Genomic DNA, 23,332 nt, shown 5'->3' with positions numbered 1-23,332 from the left:
TCTGGAGGACAATTCCTATGAGGAGTGGCTGAGGGAGCTTTTGTTTGGCCTGGAGAGGAGGAGGCTCCGGGGAGACCTCATCACTCTCTACAGCCATCTGAAAGGAGGTTGCAGCCAGGTGTGTGTTGGTCTGTTCTCCCAGGCAACCAGCGACAGGACAAGAGGGCACAGTTTTAAGCTGCTCCAGGGGAGTTTAGGTTGGACATTAGGGAGAAGTTCTTCACAGAAAGAGCAATTGGGCATTGGAATGGGCTGCCTGGGGTGGTGGTAGAGTCACCATCCCTGGAGGTCTTTTAAGTAAAGACTGGATGTGGCACTTAATGCTGTGGTCTAGTTGACAAGGTGGTGTTAGGTCCTAGATTGGACTAAAATGATCTTTTCCAACCTAGTTGATTCTTTGATTCTGTGATTCTGAGCTGTCCTCAAAATGAAGTGGTGACTCTTCTTATCAACAGCTTTCTGTGGAAATACTTGATTTAGACTCAGCTTGTGGCTATACATCCTGAACTACCCTTGCATAAAAGCAAGTGGTACCCAGATTGCAAAACTGAAATGAGAACCTCTTGGAGATGTGTCTCTGGATAGTCTTGTGTGGTAGTGGCAGCTCCTCTCATGACTTGATAAGATTTCACTGTAACTCTGCTTCATGAGCTTGTGAATCTACAATTGCTGAATGTTTTACTGTCAGCTCTTACTTAGGATGTTTTGTGGGTTGTTTTGGGGTTTGGTTTTTTTGTTTGTTTGTGGGGTTTTTTTCCCCAATAAGTACTACAGACGTGATTCTTTTATTAAAAATAATAAAACTTGCAATTTTAATATTCTTGTTCATGCCTATTTCCCAAAACAGTTTTGCTGTTAACCATACTGTTTGCCAACTTCATTTCTTTAGAAGTTTTTGTTCTGTTAGTATCAGATGGCCAGGTCATATCACAGAAACCTCACTTTATATTTTTGCAGTGTTTTCTGAGGAGTGAACTCACAGGTTTCCTGCCTTGCCAGTTATTTTGGTGGTATGCTTAGAGCAAGGTAAGGGCCCTCACATTTTTCAAAGGGAAACCTCCCTCCCACTTCCTTGGCCATAAGACCTATGCTGACACCTCTTTTATTCTTCCTTATGTCACTGGAATTAAATGCATCAGCTGATGTGAGCAGATTCAGGATGGGATTTTAACTCTGCTCACAGAAATAGGCCTTTGGGTGGAAAGTGAAGTTGTATTTTGTTTATTAGTTTATTTAAACCAAATTATTTAAACATATGTGGCTCCTTGGGGTGCTTCAGCTGGGGTAAATCTCTGCACTCCATAATATCTGTTGAACAGACTGGTTTCTCGTATTCTGCATTTGAGTTCATCTGTGATGGAAGTGGGTTTAGGCCAGACCTGCTGCTTCTGCCTTTGCATGGAGTGCATCCAGACATGGTCCACTGAAAGAGCAAATTCAGGCCTTGGTTATCCTGAATTTGTCAGCTCCATGCTTCACATATTTGACTGTGTACCTCCCTCCAGACAGCACCCTTCATCAGGTCACACACTGCCACATGCTCTGGCTGCTCACTTGTGCTCAATAATGTCCAACCAGCCCCAATGCCCCTCCTTAGCTGATCCTTCAGCGTTGTTAACACAGGTGGGTGGGACTTGGGCAGCTTTACCTCTGACCAGAGTTGATGAGACAGGTGGAGGCAGTAACATGCACTTACCCCTACAGAGTGGGGTGACAGCTAATGGATGTGAATCCAATAGGACGGTTTCACGATGCTGTCACATCCAGTGTAAGATCACACAGTTATGGGTGAGTTCTAAATAATGCAGCCACTACCTCTGTTACATCTTTTAACTTGACTTTGTTCTTCCTGCATTTACAGCGGGACCTTTTTTGTGTGCAGTGACATTTCTCAGTTCCTCTCAACAGTATAAAAATGTTGCATTCAGTCCCCCCACCTTCTCTTAACATTTCTGTTTTCCCTCATTCCCAAATCAGCCATGGAACTGAAGGATGCAGCTTCCCTGTGTCAGGGCAGGTACCATGGCATATAGATCAAAGGACATGAGGGGCAGTGATAAAGACACACATGAGTATAGACTGTACCTTCTTCTGTTCATGCAGTTCTTGCAGCAGATGCATAATTAACAGGGGAGCAGAAACCCGAAAAGGGAACAGACAGGCTTATCTGTCTCTCCAAGGAATGCAAAAAATCTGAAGCTCCCTGCTGCTCTTCTCCTCCCCTGCTGCTGTTTTGGCTGGGCAAGGACAGTGCTGCAGCACTGCAGAGCTCTTGCTGAGCATGCACCTTCAGCAGGTAAACCCACAGGTGAGATTTAATGATACTTTGGGAAAGTATAAACAGAAAACATTTTTTTTTTTTAGACAAAGCTGACTTACAAAGCTTACTTCATGGGTTTTCTATTCTGGAGTCAATTTAGAAGTTGCATTTTTATACAGTAGAACATTAGATCGTTGCATTGTTAAATAGCATTTCCTCTTTTTTTTTTTTTTTTTTTTGTTAAGTGGCACAAAGTAAGATGGATACTATTACCACTTTTTCAGGTGGAAAATCTAAAGCACCAAGAGATTAGGTGATTTTGCTGAAGACAGCAAAGCCAGCTGGCTTCCAGGCCTGGCTGGTGACCGAACAGGTTTTCCATGCCCTGAGCAGCAGGCTGTGGTGTGGTCCATCAGCTGCACGAAGAAATGAAAAGGACCTGGGCTGACACTGTGGGCAGTGATGAGGATCAGTAATAGGCAGCTTCTACCTCCTCAGCTTGTCAGACAGGAAACCTCCCATCTGAAATGCTCTTCCCCTGAGTTAATTCAGCACCAGGACTGGCATTACCACACTCCTCTTAAGTAAACTGTGGCTTTTCTCCTCTGTTCTTTTGCAGCCAGAAAACAAAAGGTGATCCATTCACCTTTAAACCTTCCCCAGAAGTGGAGATAGCAGATCCCCTATCAATGAATGTGAAGCCAGGGCAAAAGGAGGTCAAGGAGGGAATGCTCTTGAGCTGCCTCTGGCAGGCCCCATACACTGCAGCTGTGCTGGGTGTGGGGCTTTTCACCCTTCCACCTTTATTCAGGAGTTACCAGTGCCGAGGTGTGGATCAGAATTCTGATTTGTAGATGACTTTCACTCCCCTGCACTCAAAAGTTTTACTGTGCAGAAAAGCCAAGAGCTAATACAATCACTTCTATATGAAGTGCTCGTAGAACACCACAAAAGTTGAAGATACACATTAGTTTTTTTCTAGTTTGAGGACATTCTTGGTATTTCTTAACTGCCCTATTTTCCAAATCAAAGTTAATTTTCCGTTGTGCAGTGTCTGGACAGGACGGAGTTAACCTTCTTCCTAGCAGGCTGTTACAGGGCTGTGTTTTGGATTTGCAGCTAAACCAGCTATGTTTTGGCTGTTGATGAACCCTGTTTGCACAGTGTCAAGGCTGTCTCTTCCCTCCCTCAGCCCCTGCCCAGGAGGCAGGCCAGCAGCTGGGAGGGGACACAACCTGAGCTGGCCAAAGGGCTAATCCGTGCCCTATAGCATCGTGCTCGGCAATGCAAATGGGGAGTGGTGGGGGGGGTATGTGTCTTAATTTCCATACTTCGCTCTCATTTTTTTCTTGAAGACTTTTGTCTCTAAAGAAGGAGATCATCCCTCTACAATTGCACCTAAAGTCCTAACTTTGCAGTATTCATCAGTGCTTGCATTTGAGAAGTTTTTAGCTATTACTAATCCTGCCCTTCTTTTCCATCACTGGGGAGCACTCCTTCAGAAGTCAAGGGAGAAAAGGCTGCTCCTCTTGTGTAATTGTACCAGGACTTTTAATTTAGGTGCTCTGAATTCCTTTTTCTCTCTTCCCTCTTTCTTACCCTCTCTTGGCTGCCCATGTCAGCGGCCAGGTAAGGCCTTCAGGCATTTTGAAGAGCTGACTGCAGGTATGTGTGCTGTTCCCCCAGGAGTTACACTGGGTTCATGGGAAAGATAAACCTTTGTCTTTCTACAATTACAGTGCAGTGCCAAGCTCCAAAGTCTCAAACATCAGACACTGCTCCCCACAGAAGCTGTGTGGCTGCTCTCTGCTGGGAAGTCTAGGTGCTTCACGACAAGACATCAGTCTGCACCAGAAGGTACACACACACCCAGTCCTACAAATTCCCAAAATAGCTCTCTGCCTGCCCAGGCAACAAAATAGCTCAGTCTGCAAGCCACTTGCTCTTTCAATCCCCTGTTCCGTAGAACAGAAAGCAGCTAGTCAATTAAATACATCACAGATAAACAGCATAGAAGATGTATGTTACAACTGTGCATTACCACATTTTTATACTGACTTTGGAACCAGAGCAGGAGCAGAAACACTCAGGTCAACTTCATCGTTGGTATGTGAAGTCAACTTCACTCTAATGCTTATTTCTATTCCAGAAAAAAAAAAATCATAAAACTACCTATACATCATCAGAAAATATTGTTATTCAATATTCCATGGTATTGTTAACTTGCCAGCCAGACCTGTACCTTTAAATAAGTGTTCCCTAATCAGATGAACAGCTCCTGTTCATATATATATCCACATTTTAAGCAACTGTGACTCCAGGATCTCGAAATCAACATATTTCAAAGCTGACTGCCTCTCTAAAACATTCTCATACCATGAAGTTGAAAGTTCAGTTGTTTCTTTTCACAATACAGAAAAAAAAAAAGAAGGAAAAGGAAAATTATTAGCAAATTGAAAATGTGATCCTTCAGTTGAAAGCAGTAGTTGGAATATATTGGGATTACAGTTTTGTTGTGCTTTAGTGATGCTGAATTTCTGTTTTAAGTGTTTTACATAATCACCACAAAATAAGATGCACTGCTTAAATTAGGTATAAAGAAGCTAAATTTGGCACAAGTTATCCAACAATTACCAAGTGAAGTTTTAGAAAGTATCTGTTAATTTATTTCATATACATGTATTTACATTCAAGGAAATTCACACCACTGAAAATACAACATTTACACATTCACAGATATACAGTTTTGCACTCTCTCCTGTGTTAAGATCAGGCAGTCAGCTTTTCTCTCTCTGCAATAATGACAACATCAATTTTCAGCAGATCAAACAACTGGCAGGTTTGGTGGATTTTAAGCATCATCATGCTCTGTATGTGGTGCTTATTTTCTTCATGCTATTACATAGTGGGTTATTTCACTGAAGAAAAATGCCCCTTGCATGGCATTTGCATAAGCTTCTATAAATCATAAGCATATATATTTTTTTTCTGTTTTACTATGTTATCAGTGATCCTTACTCTATATACAGTTCAGTTATCCTTGTAGTAGTTATTAAAGTTGATTCGCAGCAGAAAGTCCTCCAGATGTGGTTGGTATCCTCTATTTACAAGCTTTGTTACCACTGGAAGAAAAACAAAAAAAAATAAGCTTCAACTAAGATTAATATTCTAAAGTCAGCCTTGACATTAATTAAATGTGCCTTTAATTAAAAAAAAAGCCTAATGCAGAAATCTGAGGACAATAAAAACAAACGTACATTTCAACGTAACTCCAGTATCTCTTTCTAGAATTATAAACTATTTCAAAAAAGATGCAAAAGAAAGACTATGTATTATTCTAACAAAGCATTTCCTTATCAAGTTGCATTCACAGAAACATAGAGATCATAGAATCTTTCACAGTTAGGTGGTATTGTTCTTATCATAATTTCAACTGACCAGGAAGTATGTTTAGGTCCTCTGGTGACCTCTGTGAAAGAAGTAGCTCTGCTGAAGTTTTCTTGAGCAAAGTCCATTGTGAGAGAGAAAACCAAAGAGAAATTCCTAGGACAAACCCCTCAGGTGCTATGAATGAACAAACTGACTGCTCTAAACATCCTTAATTACAAAGGAAAAAAGCCAACAGAAACTCCCTGAGCTCACAAATATCCCATGCACTAATATAAAGGGAATTAGCAAGCAGCAGGAGCATGCAAGGAAGAAGGGAAAGTGTATTGTTAGAAGTTAGGGCCCGAGCCAAAGCCATTGAAGTCCAGACAACTTTGTATTGGCTTTCAATGGATTCTGGATCAACCCATTGTGGAAAGAGAACATTTTACAATACATGGTGACTGAAGGTACAAGTGGAGATGAACAAGCACACATTTGCTTTGTAGTGCTTAATAATGAGGGTGTAAAGAACTGGGTCACTCATCGAATTTCCTTACGGAATGGTCTATTAATCTCTGTCCATGAAGCAACCATAGATCTCGTAGTATGGGCTTAGGCGGCTCCCAGAGGTGTTCTGGCTTCCTGTAGAATTTGGAAGCAGCCATTCTAACTCATCCTGAAATATCTGTTTTTGGTCCTTTGACACCATTTTTGGACACCCTTAAAGAATAAAAAGGGCAGCTCATTTCCTGAAGAATATAGTCTGACTAGAAAATATTCTAGAAAAATAGATCTAAGAAAAACAGTTGCATCTCCTTCAGGAATTCGGGATTTTCTAAAAAAAGGAACCCAAACCCCATGAACCACCTTTGTACTAGAGGAACTTGTACTAAAAACAAAAGCAAGATCTGAAAGAGAAATGGAGAGGAAAGACAGGTAACCATTTCTTCACACTATAGCCTAAGCTGACAGTGAGATAAAATTTTATCATGTTAAAGGAAAGTACATTTGGCAAATGATCTGTGTAGCTGAAAAACACTTGCCTGGAGCACTGGCTTTAAGCTCCAACTAGTGCTAGGAGGCTCTAGTTCAACATGGGAATCAGAATTTTCAAATCTCATACCCATGGTAATATTCAACTAGTGCATATATATCTAAAATTACTTCTAAGTGGTATCTACCTATCTCTCATTGCTGCCAATAAAAATGTATGCACATATATAGAGCTAAATACCAAATTCTTATTTTGTAAATTAAGTTTAGCAAAAACTTACAGACAGTTTTGGGATATCTGTTAGATTTCTTTTGTGGACATTTTAACTAATGGATATACAGATCTTTGCAAACCACAATAATGCAGTTTTCATTTGGGAATTACATTTTCTAACACTAAGTACACACATCTTCCTACTTTTATGTTATACTACCAAAACATCTTTGTAATTTTTTTAGTTGTCAGTTATTTTTTCTTCTATCTAAAATTTATGCAATTTCTCACCTTTGAATAAGAAGTGAGAGTAATACTTGAAGGTATTGTATGACTGCTGCATCAGACCAAAGTTGGGATGAACAGCCATTTGCTTCCCTGCATCGAAGCTCCATGACTGAGAGATGAGCTGGCTGCGGAACTTCAAAATAAGGCTGAAGATGCTATGTATGATGTTCATCACAGGGGCTGCCTTCTCTGTCAACAGACCCCTAAGAGAAAACAAAAACAACTTTAGATATTAGTTGACATAATTTATTGGTTGTAAGACTAAAAATAAAAAGGGGTGACAATCCTTTAGGTTAAAGGTAATTGCCTGAAAAAAATCCACAAGACTGCGGCCAACTGTAATGGGGATTTTAAATGAGGTGCCTAAAACTAACATAATTTGCTTGCACTTCCAAGAAACTGATATTTGCCCCAGTGTATCTGATTTCTAGAATTACATCTGTATTTGCAAAAGAGATGACATTTAAAAACATTATGCTCTCAGTCTCTTTAATCTTTAATCCCCTTTCATTCCACCCCCTGGTATCCAAACAGCAGCTCTAACAAGTTGTTTCTGATTAAAACCAAAAGAGACATGAAAGGAGAGATTTCTTCTAGTTTATAATTTCTGTTCTTTATCATCTCTTCTCCCTCCATATCACCACTTTATCATTCCAGTGTATACTCTTCAAGAAGAAACCAAATAAACTCTAGGCTTCTTTCCTCTTGTTCACACCACCCCTCTGCCTCATATACAGTAACCAAGGAGCTAAAAGCTTGTGATTCCTGAAAGGCAGGTGTCTCTTGCACTGCTCATAAATGTGGACAGAGGCATCTTTTTGTCCCTTCAAAGCCCAGCCCTGGTCACTGCACATATATTAAAGGCACATAAAAGGTACAGGAGAAGCATTTTACATCCTTCAGCAAGGCTTACTTGTGCACACTACTCATGCTGAATGGAACAGCAATAATTTACAAAGGCTATGAAAAGGATGGGCTGAAAGAAAAACAGAACTGTGGCAAGAGCCTTAGTTTAGAGCTCTTAGGTCAGAATGGAAACTTCCAGAGGCACAGTGAACAGAAGCAGGAGGTAACTCAAGGAGTCCACGGAAATGAAAACGATGGATAGATGAGAAGCATCAAGAATACACCTCACAACATGCCATGAAGTTTGTTTTCCTTACATAAAAACACTTTCTTATGTAAAGACTACTTAGTGTGTCAGGTAGAAGTCAGTTTTGCACAAATACATTAGGCTAGAACTAGCCACTCCATTAACTTAAACATTTGAAGTAAAAATAAGAAAGGTAGCTTACCTGAAGATTGCTTTGTTGAGGTATTCAGCATGTGTTCTGTGAATTTCTTCCAGGTTGCCCACAGAAGACAGTTTGTTTCCAAATTCGCACCATGTAACATGAAGAATCTGATTAGCAATGTAACCTTGAATAACTTTCACAAAATGCTGCATTTCATGCTTATACAGCTGGAGCTGTCGAAACTGAACAGAATTTGACGCGTGACTCACTAAAGCTGAAAATAAAATCAGAAATGCATTATCATCAGCATCCACAGACACCATCTAAAACCAGGATTTTTAAAGTAATGAAGGTTTCTGTTAGTAGAGTCTGTCTAAAATGCCGAGGAAGATTCTTAAAGAAATTGTGGCTTTTGAAGCTTGATGTGACTGTTTATAAGCACCTGTCTAGCAGAGGGTGCTAAAGGCATTTTAAACAGCATGCTCTCTAGTTCACTCCTTATACTTACCAGTACGTTTTAAGTGAAACCAAACATCCTTGAGAGTCCACACCATGTGCTTCAGCTGAAGCAAAAAGGAGAAGATCTTATTGTACTTATTCATGCAGCTCTCAGTAATGACAATGTTCAGAGGCCAGTCAACCTAAAAGAAATAACAGTGCTGATCATACTACATTTTTAGTTAGAAATTACAAGATTATTAAAAATACAAGTATTTCAACAATTTAATGTATGTACTTTAATAATGTAATGCAATGGCCAGGCTAAATAAATCCTGTAACTTCCATTACACAATTATTTTACTCCCTTCTTAAGAACATATTCACTCTACCATGGTACATAAGAACCATGGCATAATTGCACTGTTCTACCTTTCTGCATGCTTTCTTACCTTGTACCTTAGCTCTAAGCAACTCAGAGCATCAGGTGCATTGGGCTTGAACACTTCTGGAAGATACTTGAGGGCAAAAGAAAGATTGGAAGCAAGCTGGGTATCACCATGAAGACTGTACTGTAATGCTTTATTTAAAATAGAATTAAGAACCAGTGGATTCAGCAATTCACCAGGTGTCTGTCCTGATCCAAGCTAGGGACAAAAAAAAAAAATAAAAAAATCCTAATTACACAGTAAAGAGTCTTGGCTCCTGAACACAGGTGAATTAAAGCAGAATGGTAAAGTGGTGACAACCCTTCCTGGATTGGAAATTTTTACTTCTGCTGTAGGGATGCATGAACAGCATAAGAAGCAACTTCTGAACTATTTGCTGTTCACAGCATGAAGGTAATCTCATACCTGCACTGATTTATTTTCCTGTGTCTGCTGTGGTTCAAGAGCTGCTACACATTCCTCCAGCAGGGAATACAGTTTTTAGAAAGCCAGGGACAGGACTGGTATTTATCTGACTCGAATCTGCCTATTTCATCAACTCAGCACTCTCAGAGGTTTACAAATAAAGCTATTCATTGAGTGCTTTCTCCAGTTGGGTCTAAAGCATTCTTAGGATTCACAGAAATGCCTTAATTCCCCTACAGCGCATATCTCCACTGACAACCAGCTATATTAACCCAGGCTATCCCTCCTACCTTGCTGTCTTCCCCACAAATACAGCAGTGAGTCATGAAAATACTGTCTCATCACAGGGCCCAGCACTCTCCTCTCTCTGTTTAAGTATATTTAAGGTAAGAGTAGGTATCTTGCAACACAGGGCTTTCCAATGGATTTTAGCGAATGGCTACAGGCTCTCCAGCCCTGCTGCCAGCAGATGGGAGGGGACAGCAATAATGCAGCAGTTTTCACAGTAAACAGTGAAATATCCTTCCATGACTCCTTATCTGCCAAAGACCTCCTTTTGCCTCTGTCCTTACAATGTTAAATTTCTTGCTACAAGACTTCTCAACACAGTACAAAAGAGGAAAATGTCAAAAGCTAGGATTCTAATTCACACCATTCCCTCATTCCCATCCAAATTAATTCAGAGACATCAAAACAGACAACTCAAACACAACGATTACGACAACAAAGCAAATACCTTCTCAAACAACAGGTCACTGAGTGATTGAGCAAACTCCCCATCTTCCATTAACAAAAAGTGTCTCAGTGCTTCAAAATGCTTCTCTACGTTCAGCTCCACAAAGTAGTAATCAACTATTGCTTTGTTCACAAGAGAAACACTAAGAATAAAACCACAGAAAAGGTATTATACTTACATGCAACTCCTTCCTTACTGTTAATATTCAGCTGTAGCTACATTAGATTAATGCTCCAGAACTTAAGATGATATTCACATAGGCAAAAAAACAAGAGACAAAAAAATCTTCATCCAAAATTTACCAGAATTAAAACCTATCACTTCAGGTAACTGGGTTTTGAACAGTACTGGGGATGTATTTTAAGACCAGCTGTGTATAATGACCTTTAGAACATGCTGCTGGGCCTGGAGCAATATTTTATCAATAACCTTCTTATCTCTGTCACCTACAAAAACAGATTAAGAAAGACTATTAAATCCCCAAGAAGAATATACTAGTTGGTAAAGCTCTGTCACTAGACACTGATGGCAGGTCCACACTACAGTTTACAATATAGTGTAGGTATTCAACCTAGCTTTAAATAATTTAACTTGCCTATCAGGGATTGGCTAATTCTGCCAGCATGCAGCTCTGGCTTGCTCACTTTGCTTTGCCAGATGCATGAATCTGTACACAGATCATTCTGGGAGCTGGTCTGGATGTTTAAAATTAAGTTAGATAATTATATCTTTCTACATTGCACCAAACTTGGGAGTATAGCATACTCAGAGCTAGTAAATGGAAATTCAGACCTACAAGAAAGCAGATTGCAAAAGGGGAATTAACGCATCTGTAAACAACTGTTTTCATGACAGAAGCTAATCTTGTACATAATAACAAAAACTTTTATTTAGTATAGTATGGTCAGTCTTCGCGGATGAAGATTTGGGAAAGGTCATTACCCTTCAAGCCTGCGCAGTGGATTTTTTAGGTGAGACCCAGTGTGCGCTGAACTGAGCCCACCCTTTAATCCTAAGGTTCATCTGCCGGGGCCGAGCAAGCTTGGACAGTGGCAGTGAGGGTCTCAGGATGTAGGTTTGTTTAGAGTGACCTTCTCTTAGATGGATGGCCTTGCAGGGCTGACGAGCTCCATCTGCCCGGGGCAGTTTCCCTGACCGGGATCCGAACCCAGGTCGCAGCGGTGAGAGCGCCGCATCCTAACCACTAGACCACCAGGGGTCCCCTTTTATTTAAAACACCATTAGATATACTCACAAAACAGTCTGACATATATGTGGTTTCCCTATATATCCCAACTGTAACAAGAACAGCTTCTATTATACTTCAAAACAGCCCTGAAGCTGGAATTCCCATAGAAACATGAAATACACCCTGATCAATATGCATGAGCGTTCACATAATCAAAAGATTTTTCTTTTCTTAGTCCCTTAGTTTTCATCTGCCAAATAAAAACACATACATTATAAAGAATACACCTTCTTTTTAAAAGAACAATGAAACTAATCTTGTCAAAATCACTGCTGCATAATCCACAAGCCACAGAGCAAACACTTCCCTCTAAGCCCTTGTATTTCAAATAGACATTCAAATTTTTAATTCACACATAAAAATCTAAGTTTATGTTACTATTTATCACGTAGATCTGAACTTTTTAATTAGTAATGGACCGTCCACTGAACCACTTCTAGGAGCAAAGAGAAAATTTAAGAGAACACACCTTTGTGCAACTCTTGTCTCAAAACAGAACACAACATTAAAATCTAAATTAATTGCTAAATTTCTAATAAATACTCACTGAGACACAAGTGGAGCAGTAATAGAACGTTTCATCAGCACTGGCAAAGACAAGAGCTCACTCAGCTGTACAGCAGTTTCATCTGTTGCCGACTGCACTGTAGGATCCACAGGAAAAGTATACGATCTTGGTATCACATGATGCAAGAGATGAGAAACTGGTAGTTCTGCTAAATTTAAAAATATATAAACATTGTAAGTTATTATATTTAAGAAGTTTGATAATATGTTCCTATTAAACTCTACAAACACCTCTAGGGTAGAAAATCATAACATCTCATCTTTGTGCCTATGAGCAAATTGTTTGGCTATTGCAGTTCATAACATCAATAATTTACTGGTAAGTCAGGGGTGTTTTTTTGGCACTCAGCTTTCTTGTTCAGGTTTACCATATCTTCTATTGATCTACTGTTCCAACAGTTCTACTTACACATCAAATCATAACTATCTTGATATTTTTCAATACAATACTGATCTGATAAGGCTTTCAAATAAGCTTGTTCTTTCTTCCATGTATCTTCCTCTTCCCCCTCCTCCTCCTTAGTCTTGGAAGCATTAGCTTCAGCAATTAAGGTTTCCTGAGGCACATTATCTTGTGGAATGGCTTTTTCAGGTTCTTCTGCCTAAAACACATAAATGGACAATTTCATGAGATGCTGGCTTTGTCTACTCAGGCTTAACGTGTTCTTACAGGTAACTGACCAGCTGTTCCAACTGAAAATACAAGCGCCTACTCACCTCTACACTTCAGACAGGTGAAAACAATATGGTTTTACAATGACTACTAGATTAGGAGAGAAACTTAGTACCTGAACTACCAGTGTGTCTAATTCTTCAAAGGAAAAATAAATCTTTTCAACAACTACTTTTGTTTCTTACCTGTATGCTCTGTAAGGAGTCTGGAGAAGGGTCCTTGTTGACCACGTCTGCAATTACTGTAAATACAATTAAAACCAGCATTTACTTAGACCTACTTATAATACTTAGTTCATACTTCAGATCTGCTCCTGATGTCATTCAAAATTTCTTTACAAACCATCACAGAAATAACGACTCCAATAAGAGTCCCTCCCAAGAGCCCCACTCAGGTATTTTTATGCATGTTCTCTACTCAAGAACCCACAAGGTCCTGTTTCATAAAGTTTCAGGCTAGAATTTTTTAATGCTCTGTTTCTTGTCTATAGAAGGCAAGACTAAGCTCTATTCTTCCCTCTGAATTCTAGCAGTATCTGAAAAGTTATGCAAGGAATTAAGTAGTAAGTACCCATTTTGAACAAAAACATTTTACAGTTACTTTCACAAGCCCTTAAATGCTGACTGAATAAATTTAATTTCATTTTACCTTCTTGTTTCTTTTCATTTTCTTCTTTATCATCTTTAATATTAGCATCAGGAAAGTCTGTAACACTGTCAGACATCTGTGACTGTGGCAAAGTTTCTTCCCTAACTTGTGACAGTTTAGCTTCCTTTCTGCTCCCTTCAGCAGGAGATAACTCTTCACTGTACAGAAGTGTCTGTACTGTGGAGTCGGATGAAGAACCTGAAATGGCTTTACGATGAGGTATCGGATCATTTTCTGTAGATGGGGCCCACTTCCCTATTTGGATGCTTGACTGGGATGCGTGTCCAAATGGGCTCCAGCAGGATGTCAAAGGCTCTGTATCTGAAACCAGTTCTCCGATTTTGATGTGTGACTGTGACGCGTGCCCATGGACGTTCCAACGAGGTCTGGCTGAGACCACCTCCGACACGTTTTCCCCAATCTTGATACTGGCATCAGATGCATGGCCATGGATGCTCCACCGAGGCCTTGTAGGAGCTACATTTGACACATACTCTCCAATCTTAATATTGGCTTCTGAAGCATGTCCATGAATGTTCCACCTAGGCCTTGAGGGCTCTATATCTGAAGTATATTCCCCAATTTTAATATGAGCTTCAGAAACATGCCCATGAATATTCCATCGAGGTCGGCTAGATTCAACTTCAGAAACATAGCTGCTGATTTTTATATGGGAGTCTGAAGAATGCCCGTAAGGGCTTGAATGTGGCTGGTAAGTGTCCACTTGAGGTACATATTCTCCCACTCTAATGCTGGCATCAGATGCATGTCCATGCATATTCCACCGAGGCCTTCTGTATTCCACATCAAATACATGTTCTCCAACTCTAACATGTCCCTGCCAAGTTGCAGATGGCCTGAGGACCGTATTAAAATCATACTCCGTTTGCTGATGCAATGGCACATTGTCTTCTCCTTCTGGTGCTCCTCCCAAGACAGGTTGACTTTCACTTACTTGAGAAGTCTCAGAAAGATCTGAGTTAATATTTCTGAATGCTTCATCTAGCGAAGATCCTTGTGTGCTAATGGCAACAGACTGTTCATCTTGTGGCTTTGATAAGAAATCTTCTATATTCACATTAGATTCAGGTAGGGAGTCAGCACAGCATAGAGGACTGCAAGCTGTCTCTGAACTTTGGAGACTGTTTTGAGATCCTGCTGCTTCAGGCTGAAAATGCTGATCAGCATCATTATTTGCTGTCTCTGGCATAGGCAGTGCTTTGTCAGCAGAAGGAGCATATTCCTGTTCAGGTTCAGATTCTTTTCTGTCGATTGTCTCATCAGAATGCAGAGGTTTCACAGAAGACACCTAAAAAAGAAATAATTATTACACTGTATGGCTAGTCACATAATCAAGCTACTAACTAGGGTACCACTTTATTATAAGATTTAAAATTTTCCAATTTTTCATACGTACTATAAGTAAGTGATAACAACTCACCCTGTTGTTACCATGAACTTTGTGTTTACTGAACTGAAATGAACAATGAAATTAAACTCCCTTTAGGAAAACCTGGAACAGTAACTTGGAGTTTATGTAAGAAAATGAACTCACCTGTGAAGGTGGATCTTTCTCAACAGAGCTTTTATCCAAAGCCAATTGGCACTCTTTATAAGGAATAATATCTAATTTTCTCCTGTAGTTTCCATCTGGAAGTTTTTCAAGCATTTCCTACAAGTAAAAGAAAAGACAAACCCAAAAGTCTTTAAGTACCAAATATCAAATTTTCTAAATTACATTTCTTGAATATTTTCAGAAGATACCTCAATGCGTTTTTGATCTTCTAACAGAAACTTAAGACGGGCTGTTTCCAACTTGTGTCGCTGGATTTTCCATAATGTTCTTTGTTCCCTACGAGCTGCATCATCAGAAAGTTTGCTATAATGGTCAATTAATTCCTGCCTAAATGAAGATTAAAAAAAAGCTAAGTTATAGATTTTTGCATACTGATTTTCATCTTCCCTGCTAAAGAATAAGGCTTTTTAGCACTTCAAAACTGAGTAGTTTTTAAAATGTAGAAGCCAGAGGCTTCAATCACAGACAATAAACAGGTAGAAAAAACAGGACTGTATTCTTAGTCAATATGTATTTCTATACCTATTCTTAGTAGGTCACTTATTTATCTTAAGTATTTTTAGATGTAGCAGAAGAAAGTGAAATATCAATCTAACTCCTTCATCTGTTTTTTACTTCTGCTTTGACATACATGTGACCATTTTTGCTGTGGGCTCTGCTTTTACTTGTAAGATGGAGTTAAATTTTTTTTCCTGAAATTTTGACTATAACAAAACCCAGACTGCATAGGGTTGGAATAAATTAGTGGGTCCCAGATTTTTGGGCCACTAACCATTCCTAACAAAACTGCTCACAGATTACCAAAAATCCTTACATCCACCTTTAACTGCAAACATTACCCTTGTAGAACAGTGTCTGGGAACTACTAGTACCATAAATTTTAATACACAATAATTTTTTCCTGAGGTCTTTATGATGGTTTTGGAGACTACTCGGATACACTTACCTTGCCTTTTTTTCCATTTCCTCTTCTAAAGCTTTCAGTCTTTTTTCTCTCTCTCTGAGCTCTCGGGCATAGCTGAAATCATCATCAATCTCCTCCTGCTTCATTGCAAGGCGACGCTGCATAAATATTTAATACTTTTAAAAGCCACTCTCAATACCAGCTGTAACTCACACATCTGCAAGAAGTTCTTATTTGTACCCCATGAGTTATTCATTCAACTTCAGTACAATAAATCAAGATACCCTTTCATTTATTTGCCTAAGAAATACAGCTGGCCTTTAGAAATATACAGAGATACCTCTTGGTCTTTTGCAAACTGGTCTTTCAGCTTCTGAAACTGTTCCCGTTTCTTTGCATCCAAAGCCATTCGTTCTGATATTTGCTGATCTGTATTAAAAGAAGATATCTTTAGTTTACATTAACAAACCCACTAGAAAATACATGAAACACCACTGCAACTTACCACTAATGGCTTTTAGTACTTTGCTAGCAGTTTCCCGAGCATGAACAATTAATTCTTGTTTGGCTATTTCCATGCGCAAATCCTAAAAAATAAAAGAAGAAACAAAACTACTGGTGGAATTTTTTCTATTATTTTAGATTTGAAAATACACTGTTGCAGACAGGTACACACTTTACAATGGTTATTAATATGTTAATATAATACAGAAATATCAATAAAACAATTAATTAAATGGAAAGTCTGCAAACTACTATTGAAAGTTAATACTCCAGATCTTAAAACAAACGAAATCCATCTGATATATACACTACATGACGGAATCTGAAGGACAGAAGTCTCTAACTAAAAAGTTCTGAAAAAATGATTAGCTATGCAAATTACAAATAGTCTTATCTGGTTACTAATTAGCTTGTCACATTTGTTAAATTAGGATCTAACAATCTCTTCAGTATGAGGACAAATCTGCTGCTGCAAAGAACTAAGATGGAAGTCCAACACTCGTTTAATATATGAAAATACAACACACCACCTATACTTTTAAAAGCTATATTAAGGAAGTTTATTTGCTATGATAACAATTAAAACAGCAATTGACCAGTGAAAAAATTCTAACCATAAATAAAAATTCTTTAAAAGTTATAATAAAAATTAAAATTGAGTATTTAAAAATAAAAATCCCAATGAGGTATTTATTCCTTTATTTATTTACCTTTTCCTCCTTGCTTATGGAACTGTATCGGGCAATTCTTTCCATTCGACCTACATACACTGCACAATCTCTCTCTATTTCTTTCAGTTCTTCAAGTGAAAAAATAACTGAAATCCGAGGAACAGGTATATCTGACCAACAGATATAATGCTGAAAAATGAGAAATTTCCTTTTAAATACATTTTTTAAATAGCAAAACTTTATATTATGTACTCATATTATATATTTCTTTTAACTTAGTAGTGCATCAAGACACTGACGCAAGTCTCTATACAGGTTCTAAAATTTTTTACTAAAAACATTGGTTTTAGCATTTATATCATTCAAAGTAGGAGACAGAGGTACAATGTTCCACAACTTGGATCACAGGTCAGATTCTCAGGGTTCTGTCTTTACCACTGAATTGGACAGGAACCTAAAATCCAATACATACATTAATACTAATCATGTTCTAAACATCTCAAATTTCCTTTTCTGAATATCCAGATTAACTGAGCATGAGTAACTCAGCATTGAATGCATCTCTCCTGTCAAAAGTGGTTTTATTCACTTACATTCCCCACAGACCCTGACTCAGTAGGAAATGTCTGGAATAGAACTAACACACACCTACAGGAGACAGCTCCACACAAGATGTAACTCTCAAAAACACAGTCAGTGCACATCACAGAGTACCTATTTTTTAAGTATCTTAGCTCTTTCTACTCCACCTCAACACACCTAAATCTCTGAAGCTACTCTACTCAGTGCAGAAAACGGGTAACCGAGCTTGGGAAAAAAAAAAAATTAGGATGTGCACGAGCACACTCACACTGGATTTCCCCATCTACTGGTAAGAGCCAGAAGATGGGATGCCCAGAAGTGTGTTCCTGGGAATGCACCAGACTAAGCAGAAGTGAAGAGCCAGCTCTTGAGGGCATTGTTGAAAAGGGATGAAATGTGACTGTAACTCTCAGATGGAAGATAACTGAGCCTGGGTGCCACACAACCTGGGGGAAGGTTTAACTGCCAACATTACCCTTGTAGAACAGTGTCTGGGAACTACTAAGATACCGTGTTAGTGACTGATAAAGCTGTAATTATAGAAATGATGGCTGACACTTCTATAAAAAGCCCAGTACTACTGGCACAACAGAGTCATGGTTTGGGAATGCTTATGAGAACAGGTTCAGGAGAACTAGCAGAGGGACATCTCACTTGAGGTATTATGCTTATACCTAATACTAGATAGCTGATAATGAGCTGCTCTGCTCTGTCAAGACTCTGCTCTTAGAAGGAAAGAGAATATTAGTTACCTGAAAAAGAGTGCCTATTGACTTTAGACACCTCTCTGGTTGTTTAATTTTTTAGACGTATACAGAGAAGAGGGAAGACACAAAGTAGTTTAACATGTTTTTCTTATCAAGAACAAGACTCATTCTGCAAAATATGAATAAATAGAACTATTTAAGGGCTTCTTGGAAACGTAATGATGAAGCTGGAATACAAGAGCTGTGCAGAACTGAGTCAAGACCTGGTAAGTGAGGCAGCTTTGAACCAACACGTCGTGTGAGTTGTGTGAGAAGTGGAAGGCCCTTGCTTGAGCACCTAAAACATTTCTGCTTTTAATACAAAGAAAAGTAAGAAATACAGCATGTGCATTGGATATGATAAATTTGATGCTGTTAAAATTTATATTTCTGCAGTGAGGTGTTAGCAAGTAGAGTGGATAATCAGCTCACAAGTATCTGAGAGCAAGTAATTGCCTTTCAAGAATCAAGATTTACTTATCCAATACTGGTTTTCAATAAAGAAGTGAACTTGATAAAAACCTAAAAACTTCCTTTAAGGAGACATGATTTTCTCAATGTCATAGGAAGGAACCAACCCAAAACTTACCCTAGGACAGCACAATTTCAGCAAGTTTATGGTTTTCCCACATATGTATACATCATTAGCAATATGTTTAAGAAATACAGGGACACAATCTTCTACTTCTTTTGAAATCAAAACATAACCATGAGTCCAGTAATGTTTATCTACATAACAAAAAGATGAAAGCATATATTTTAGTTATTTAATTAACAATACAAATCATATAAATTATAAATGCTCCATATATATACTGTACCTCTGAAACAAAGATAATCCTCATTCACCTGGATCATAAATTCTCCATAAACATCTCTGAACACACCACTGTATACCCAATCATAGATAAATCTAAAAAAAAATAAAATTGTACAATATTGAAAGTCAAACCTCCTGCCTTCTCATCTTTATTATAACCAAGCAATTTGTATATTCTTTAAAATCCCAAAAGACAAGCTATAGGCAGGATAAAAAACAAGTGCTGTGACACTGATATTTAAATGTACACAGAGGAGACTGTGGTTCTACACTTTTCTTAAACCATTTTTATACAGAATTCACTGATAATTAGTTTTGGTGAAAAAAACAGTGCCTTAATTAAAACAATCTTTTTATTTCTGTATATCAATTTACTAAGCATACATAAAAAATGTATAGAGATCTTTACACTGCATCAAGAGCACAGAGAGAGATAAGCAGAAAGGATTTGCTTTAAAGAGAGAGAATTTCTGCAGGGAAAAACTAAAAGGATATAAACCAAAGATGCAATACCAAGCACTTCCTCCCTGGACATAGAGGCATTTTTAATATACACTGAATAATAAAAACTCCTATTTTGGAATATTTATTCATGCTTTCTCATATTTTTTTCTGTGTGAAACCAAACTTTTGAAGAAATAAAAAATACCTTTTTTTTACAACACAATCTGAAACTATAGATAAAAAGGTTCAGACAGAGCTCCTTGAAGATAATATTTTTTTCTTACTGACACTGCTTCTAGACGTTGAGTGTAACAAAGAGAAAGCATTTAACACAGCAACCACTGTTCAATTTTAAGGCTGTAAGTAAAAAGTTATGAACTTTTAAATTATTAAATCTGATGTTTCTATGATCTACTTGAGCAACAACTTCTATTATTTAATTTCTTTCAGGTTAACAAATGAATGGGATAACCCTTTCTGCAGATAATGGAGACCTCCTTCCATGCCAGCCTTGATCATATGATTGATGCTTTGATACATATCTGCAACAGATTTAGGAATGAATGCAGTAAGGATCACATGCTAGTACGCATACTTTAAAATTTTTTTAGATTCCTTGTGATGCCATGAAATCCTGCCATTGGTATTTCAGAAATCTGACTTCCTTCTATAAATAGAAGGGCAGAAGCTGTGAAGATATTTCAGTGAGTCTTCTAGTAAATCTGAAATTAAATTTCTCTGAAGATCATTTTATGTAAAAGGAAGGAAACACAAGGGTGGCCACGAAGGAGTCCTAAATTTAGAGCATTTTGACAGACTGTATTCTCTTACTAAGTATCATTACATCTATTAAGTAACATTGTAAACTGATGATGGACTACAGCTATAGTTCCTGTAAACAGCTATTAAAAAAAAAGCATCTCTTCAGAAGTCTATAAACTAATAGTTTCTAATTTGATGTGCACTACTTAACAAAACTGTTGCAATCCAAGGAACTCTGCTTCCTATTATCATTCAGTTACAACAGATATTTTATTCATTTTTGCTTACTAAAAAGCCCACAACAAAAAGACAGTGGAAATAAGCATGAATTTTCCCAGTTTGTGCAATGAGGAGAGAAACTTGTCAGTTGCCATTTTCAGGATTTTATTACAGGTATGAGAAAAAAAAAGTTTATCTGAGTCTTATATTCCAGTATGAATTTCCAGGACCAGCAACAAGAAAGAAATCTTATTTACACGTATTTATTTACTAATCTAGTCACACATACAACCCTTCTATTGTTACTGAGTTGAAAAAAAGAGGGAAAGAAGGATTCAGCAAGATTAATTAATTTTAATATATATTGCAGATAGAGACTTTTTTTTTTAAATGTTAAAAGCCATTGTTAAATGGGCAGTTACTCACCAGATGACCAATTTGTAACTCTTAAACTCAAATTATGCAGAGAACAGTACGGACGCACCTTGTGTACGGTTCACAGCTTGTCTTCAACAAAGACAGAAGAACTGGATAATGTTCATTGCTACAGTTGTTCAGAGCCTCCTTGTACAGATATGAAAGCAGTTTAACACCCTAAAAAATTGAAAGACAGCCTAACGTTAGGCAGCAAACTGCACTACAACTTTAGTAACAAAAGACTCATAAAGACATGGCTTTACATGGTCCACTAGACACAGAAGGTAGGATTCATCTCACTTCCTCTATTTATCTGCAATTAAGATCACTTTACCTGAGCTAGTTACCTCAAGCTCACTTTATAGTCACTAAAGAGAAACAAGTATGTATAGAGTTGGATTCATGTGACTAGAGTAAACCAAAATGCTCTAAGGCTTATTTTGGGCCCTTGTGTTTTCTTTAGGAATTGAAAACACAGGATAACAGAATTCTAATTGGAGTCCAAAGTCATAACTTTGCTAGCAGAGAGACCAAGACTAAGTATTTCATCCAATGTAACTTTGAAGAATATTAACATGTAACACAAACCAAACATAAAAACATCAAACTAAAAATCACCGTAGGAAATGAAGCACCAGCTCCACCACCGATCCCCAGTGTGGTTGTTCCTATGCCACAAAGTTCAGCTAAATACCTAAAAAACAGGATTAAAACACACATAAAAATTCCAACCAGAAGTTTGTTGAGATCACAATGATGAACTTCGCTGAAGTTGAATATCACACAATCATACCGTATTTGCTGAATGATGACAAAGAAACTGAATATAAAGACCTTACATATTTCCCCTCCAATCTTCTGGATGTAAAACAACCTTTCTGTTAAAATTAGAGTAAAAATACTGATAGACTAAGTAAGAATGCCCATTTACTACTCAGAATGTATATGAATAAATTGCATTTTTCCTGCTACGAAAAGCTTAAACATTTAACATCATTCTCTTACCTCAACTGACGACCTAATTTTCTGAAGAGAAAGCTGATTGTTAGAAGACTTAAAGTAGGAGGTGTTGACAAAACACAGGCTCGGTAATATTGAAGATACTTTCTCAGTCCACTCGTGAATGCCTAGTATCAACAGAAAATATTTAAAGTGCTCCTGTGAAAGTTGTTAATGGTTTATCAATGTCTCATATCAATTGCATCAGCATGAAAACAAACCTTTTATTTAAATAACTGGCATATGAAGGTAAGAGGGACTTGTACAATAAAGTAAGGGGAAAGTGAGGGTCCATGCAACTTCAGACATTCCAATTAGCCAGATGACCCCTCTATACTCTTTACACATCCAATGTAGTCACACAGTATAACAAAGCATCTTGGTTCAGCTTCTTTGCATTGCCCTTTGAGGAGCTCCCTGTTCTCTAGAACACAAACCTAGGGAAACCTGTTTCCTTATTTTTATGCCTAAATTGGATACTGGAAAAAACTCATCTAGAACTTTTTCTAAGAAGACCTTCTTAATAGAAATTGAATAAAATTTCTGTAAATCAAATATTCACAATAAAAAAATTTTCATAACTAATTCTAACTTAATTCTATGCATTGGAGAGAGATTAAATCACGTGATATTACATGTGGTACATACAGCTCAGCACAATACACAGAGGATTGACAGGGAAAATCTGCACTTAATTTTGAACAAAGAAAAAGTAAAGCTAATAAATACCATATTTCTTTACTTCAGTTTTTCATTTTAAAAAATATATATTATATATATATACACATACATACTGTATTAATAAAGTTTGTGTATTTTAATTTTATATATCTTACTGTATAAATACATAATGTCTTTAAAACATCTAAAAATTATATTCCTTTAGTCCACAACAAAACAACATGACTAAACAAATCATGCTTCAGGTAATGAAGACATTTTACTGCATGTTTCAGTGCAAGCAAGCCCTAGGCACAAAGAGCTGTGATTTAAATATAGTGGCACTGTTCATTGCGAAGCTGGGATGGAGCATTACATTTAAAATACTTTACAGTTTTGCAGAATGCAGAAATTCCAGCTTTACACGAAATTCTAATTTACCTTTTAATTAGAAGTTACCTTCTATACATAACTGCCCCATTAAATCTAGATGATTTAATACAA

At 37.7% G+C, this 23,332-nt stretch overlaps 1 protein-coding gene across 1 annotated transcript in view; it reads right to left on the bottom strand.

Moving 5' to 3' along the window:
• Positions 1-4,903: 4,903 nt before the first annotated feature.
• Positions 4,904-23,332, bottom strand: part of TUBGCP6 (tubulin gamma complex associated protein 6) — a 42,650-nt gene continuing 24,221 nt past the window's right edge. Inside the window, 21 exon segments of the mRNA XM_017818179.1 lie at positions 4,904-5,382; positions 7,128-7,327; positions 8,420-8,633; positions 8,868-9,000; positions 9,250-9,444; positions 10,388-10,529; positions 12,184-12,352; positions 12,613-12,805; positions 13,062-13,117; positions 13,525-14,833; positions 15,080-15,196; positions 15,289-15,427; positions 16,047-16,162; positions 16,345-16,433; positions 16,510-16,591; positions 17,219-17,368; positions 19,097-19,236; positions 19,329-19,420; positions 21,237-21,346; positions 21,788-21,863; positions 22,175-22,296. Coding sequence (XP_017673668.1) covers positions 5,291-5,382; positions 7,128-7,327; positions 8,420-8,633; positions 8,868-9,000; positions 9,250-9,444; positions 10,388-10,529; positions 12,184-12,352; positions 12,613-12,805; positions 13,062-13,117; positions 13,525-14,833; positions 15,080-15,196; positions 15,289-15,427; positions 16,047-16,162; positions 16,345-16,433; positions 16,510-16,591; positions 17,219-17,368; positions 19,097-19,236; positions 19,329-19,420; positions 21,237-21,346; positions 21,788-21,863; positions 22,175-22,296 — 3,936 coding nt within the window. The 3' untranslated portion in view covers positions 4,904-5,290.

This window comes from Lepidothrix coronata, unplaced genomic scaffold, assembly GCF_001604755.1.
Source record: "Lepidothrix coronata isolate B3197 unplaced genomic scaffold, Lepidothrix_coronata-1.0 Scaffold66, whole genome shotgun sequence".
NCBI classification, from domain to species: Eukaryota; Metazoa; Chordata; class Aves; order Passeriformes; family Pipridae; genus Lepidothrix; species Lepidothrix coronata.
This window is presented reverse-complemented; position numbering and strand designations above follow the sequence as displayed.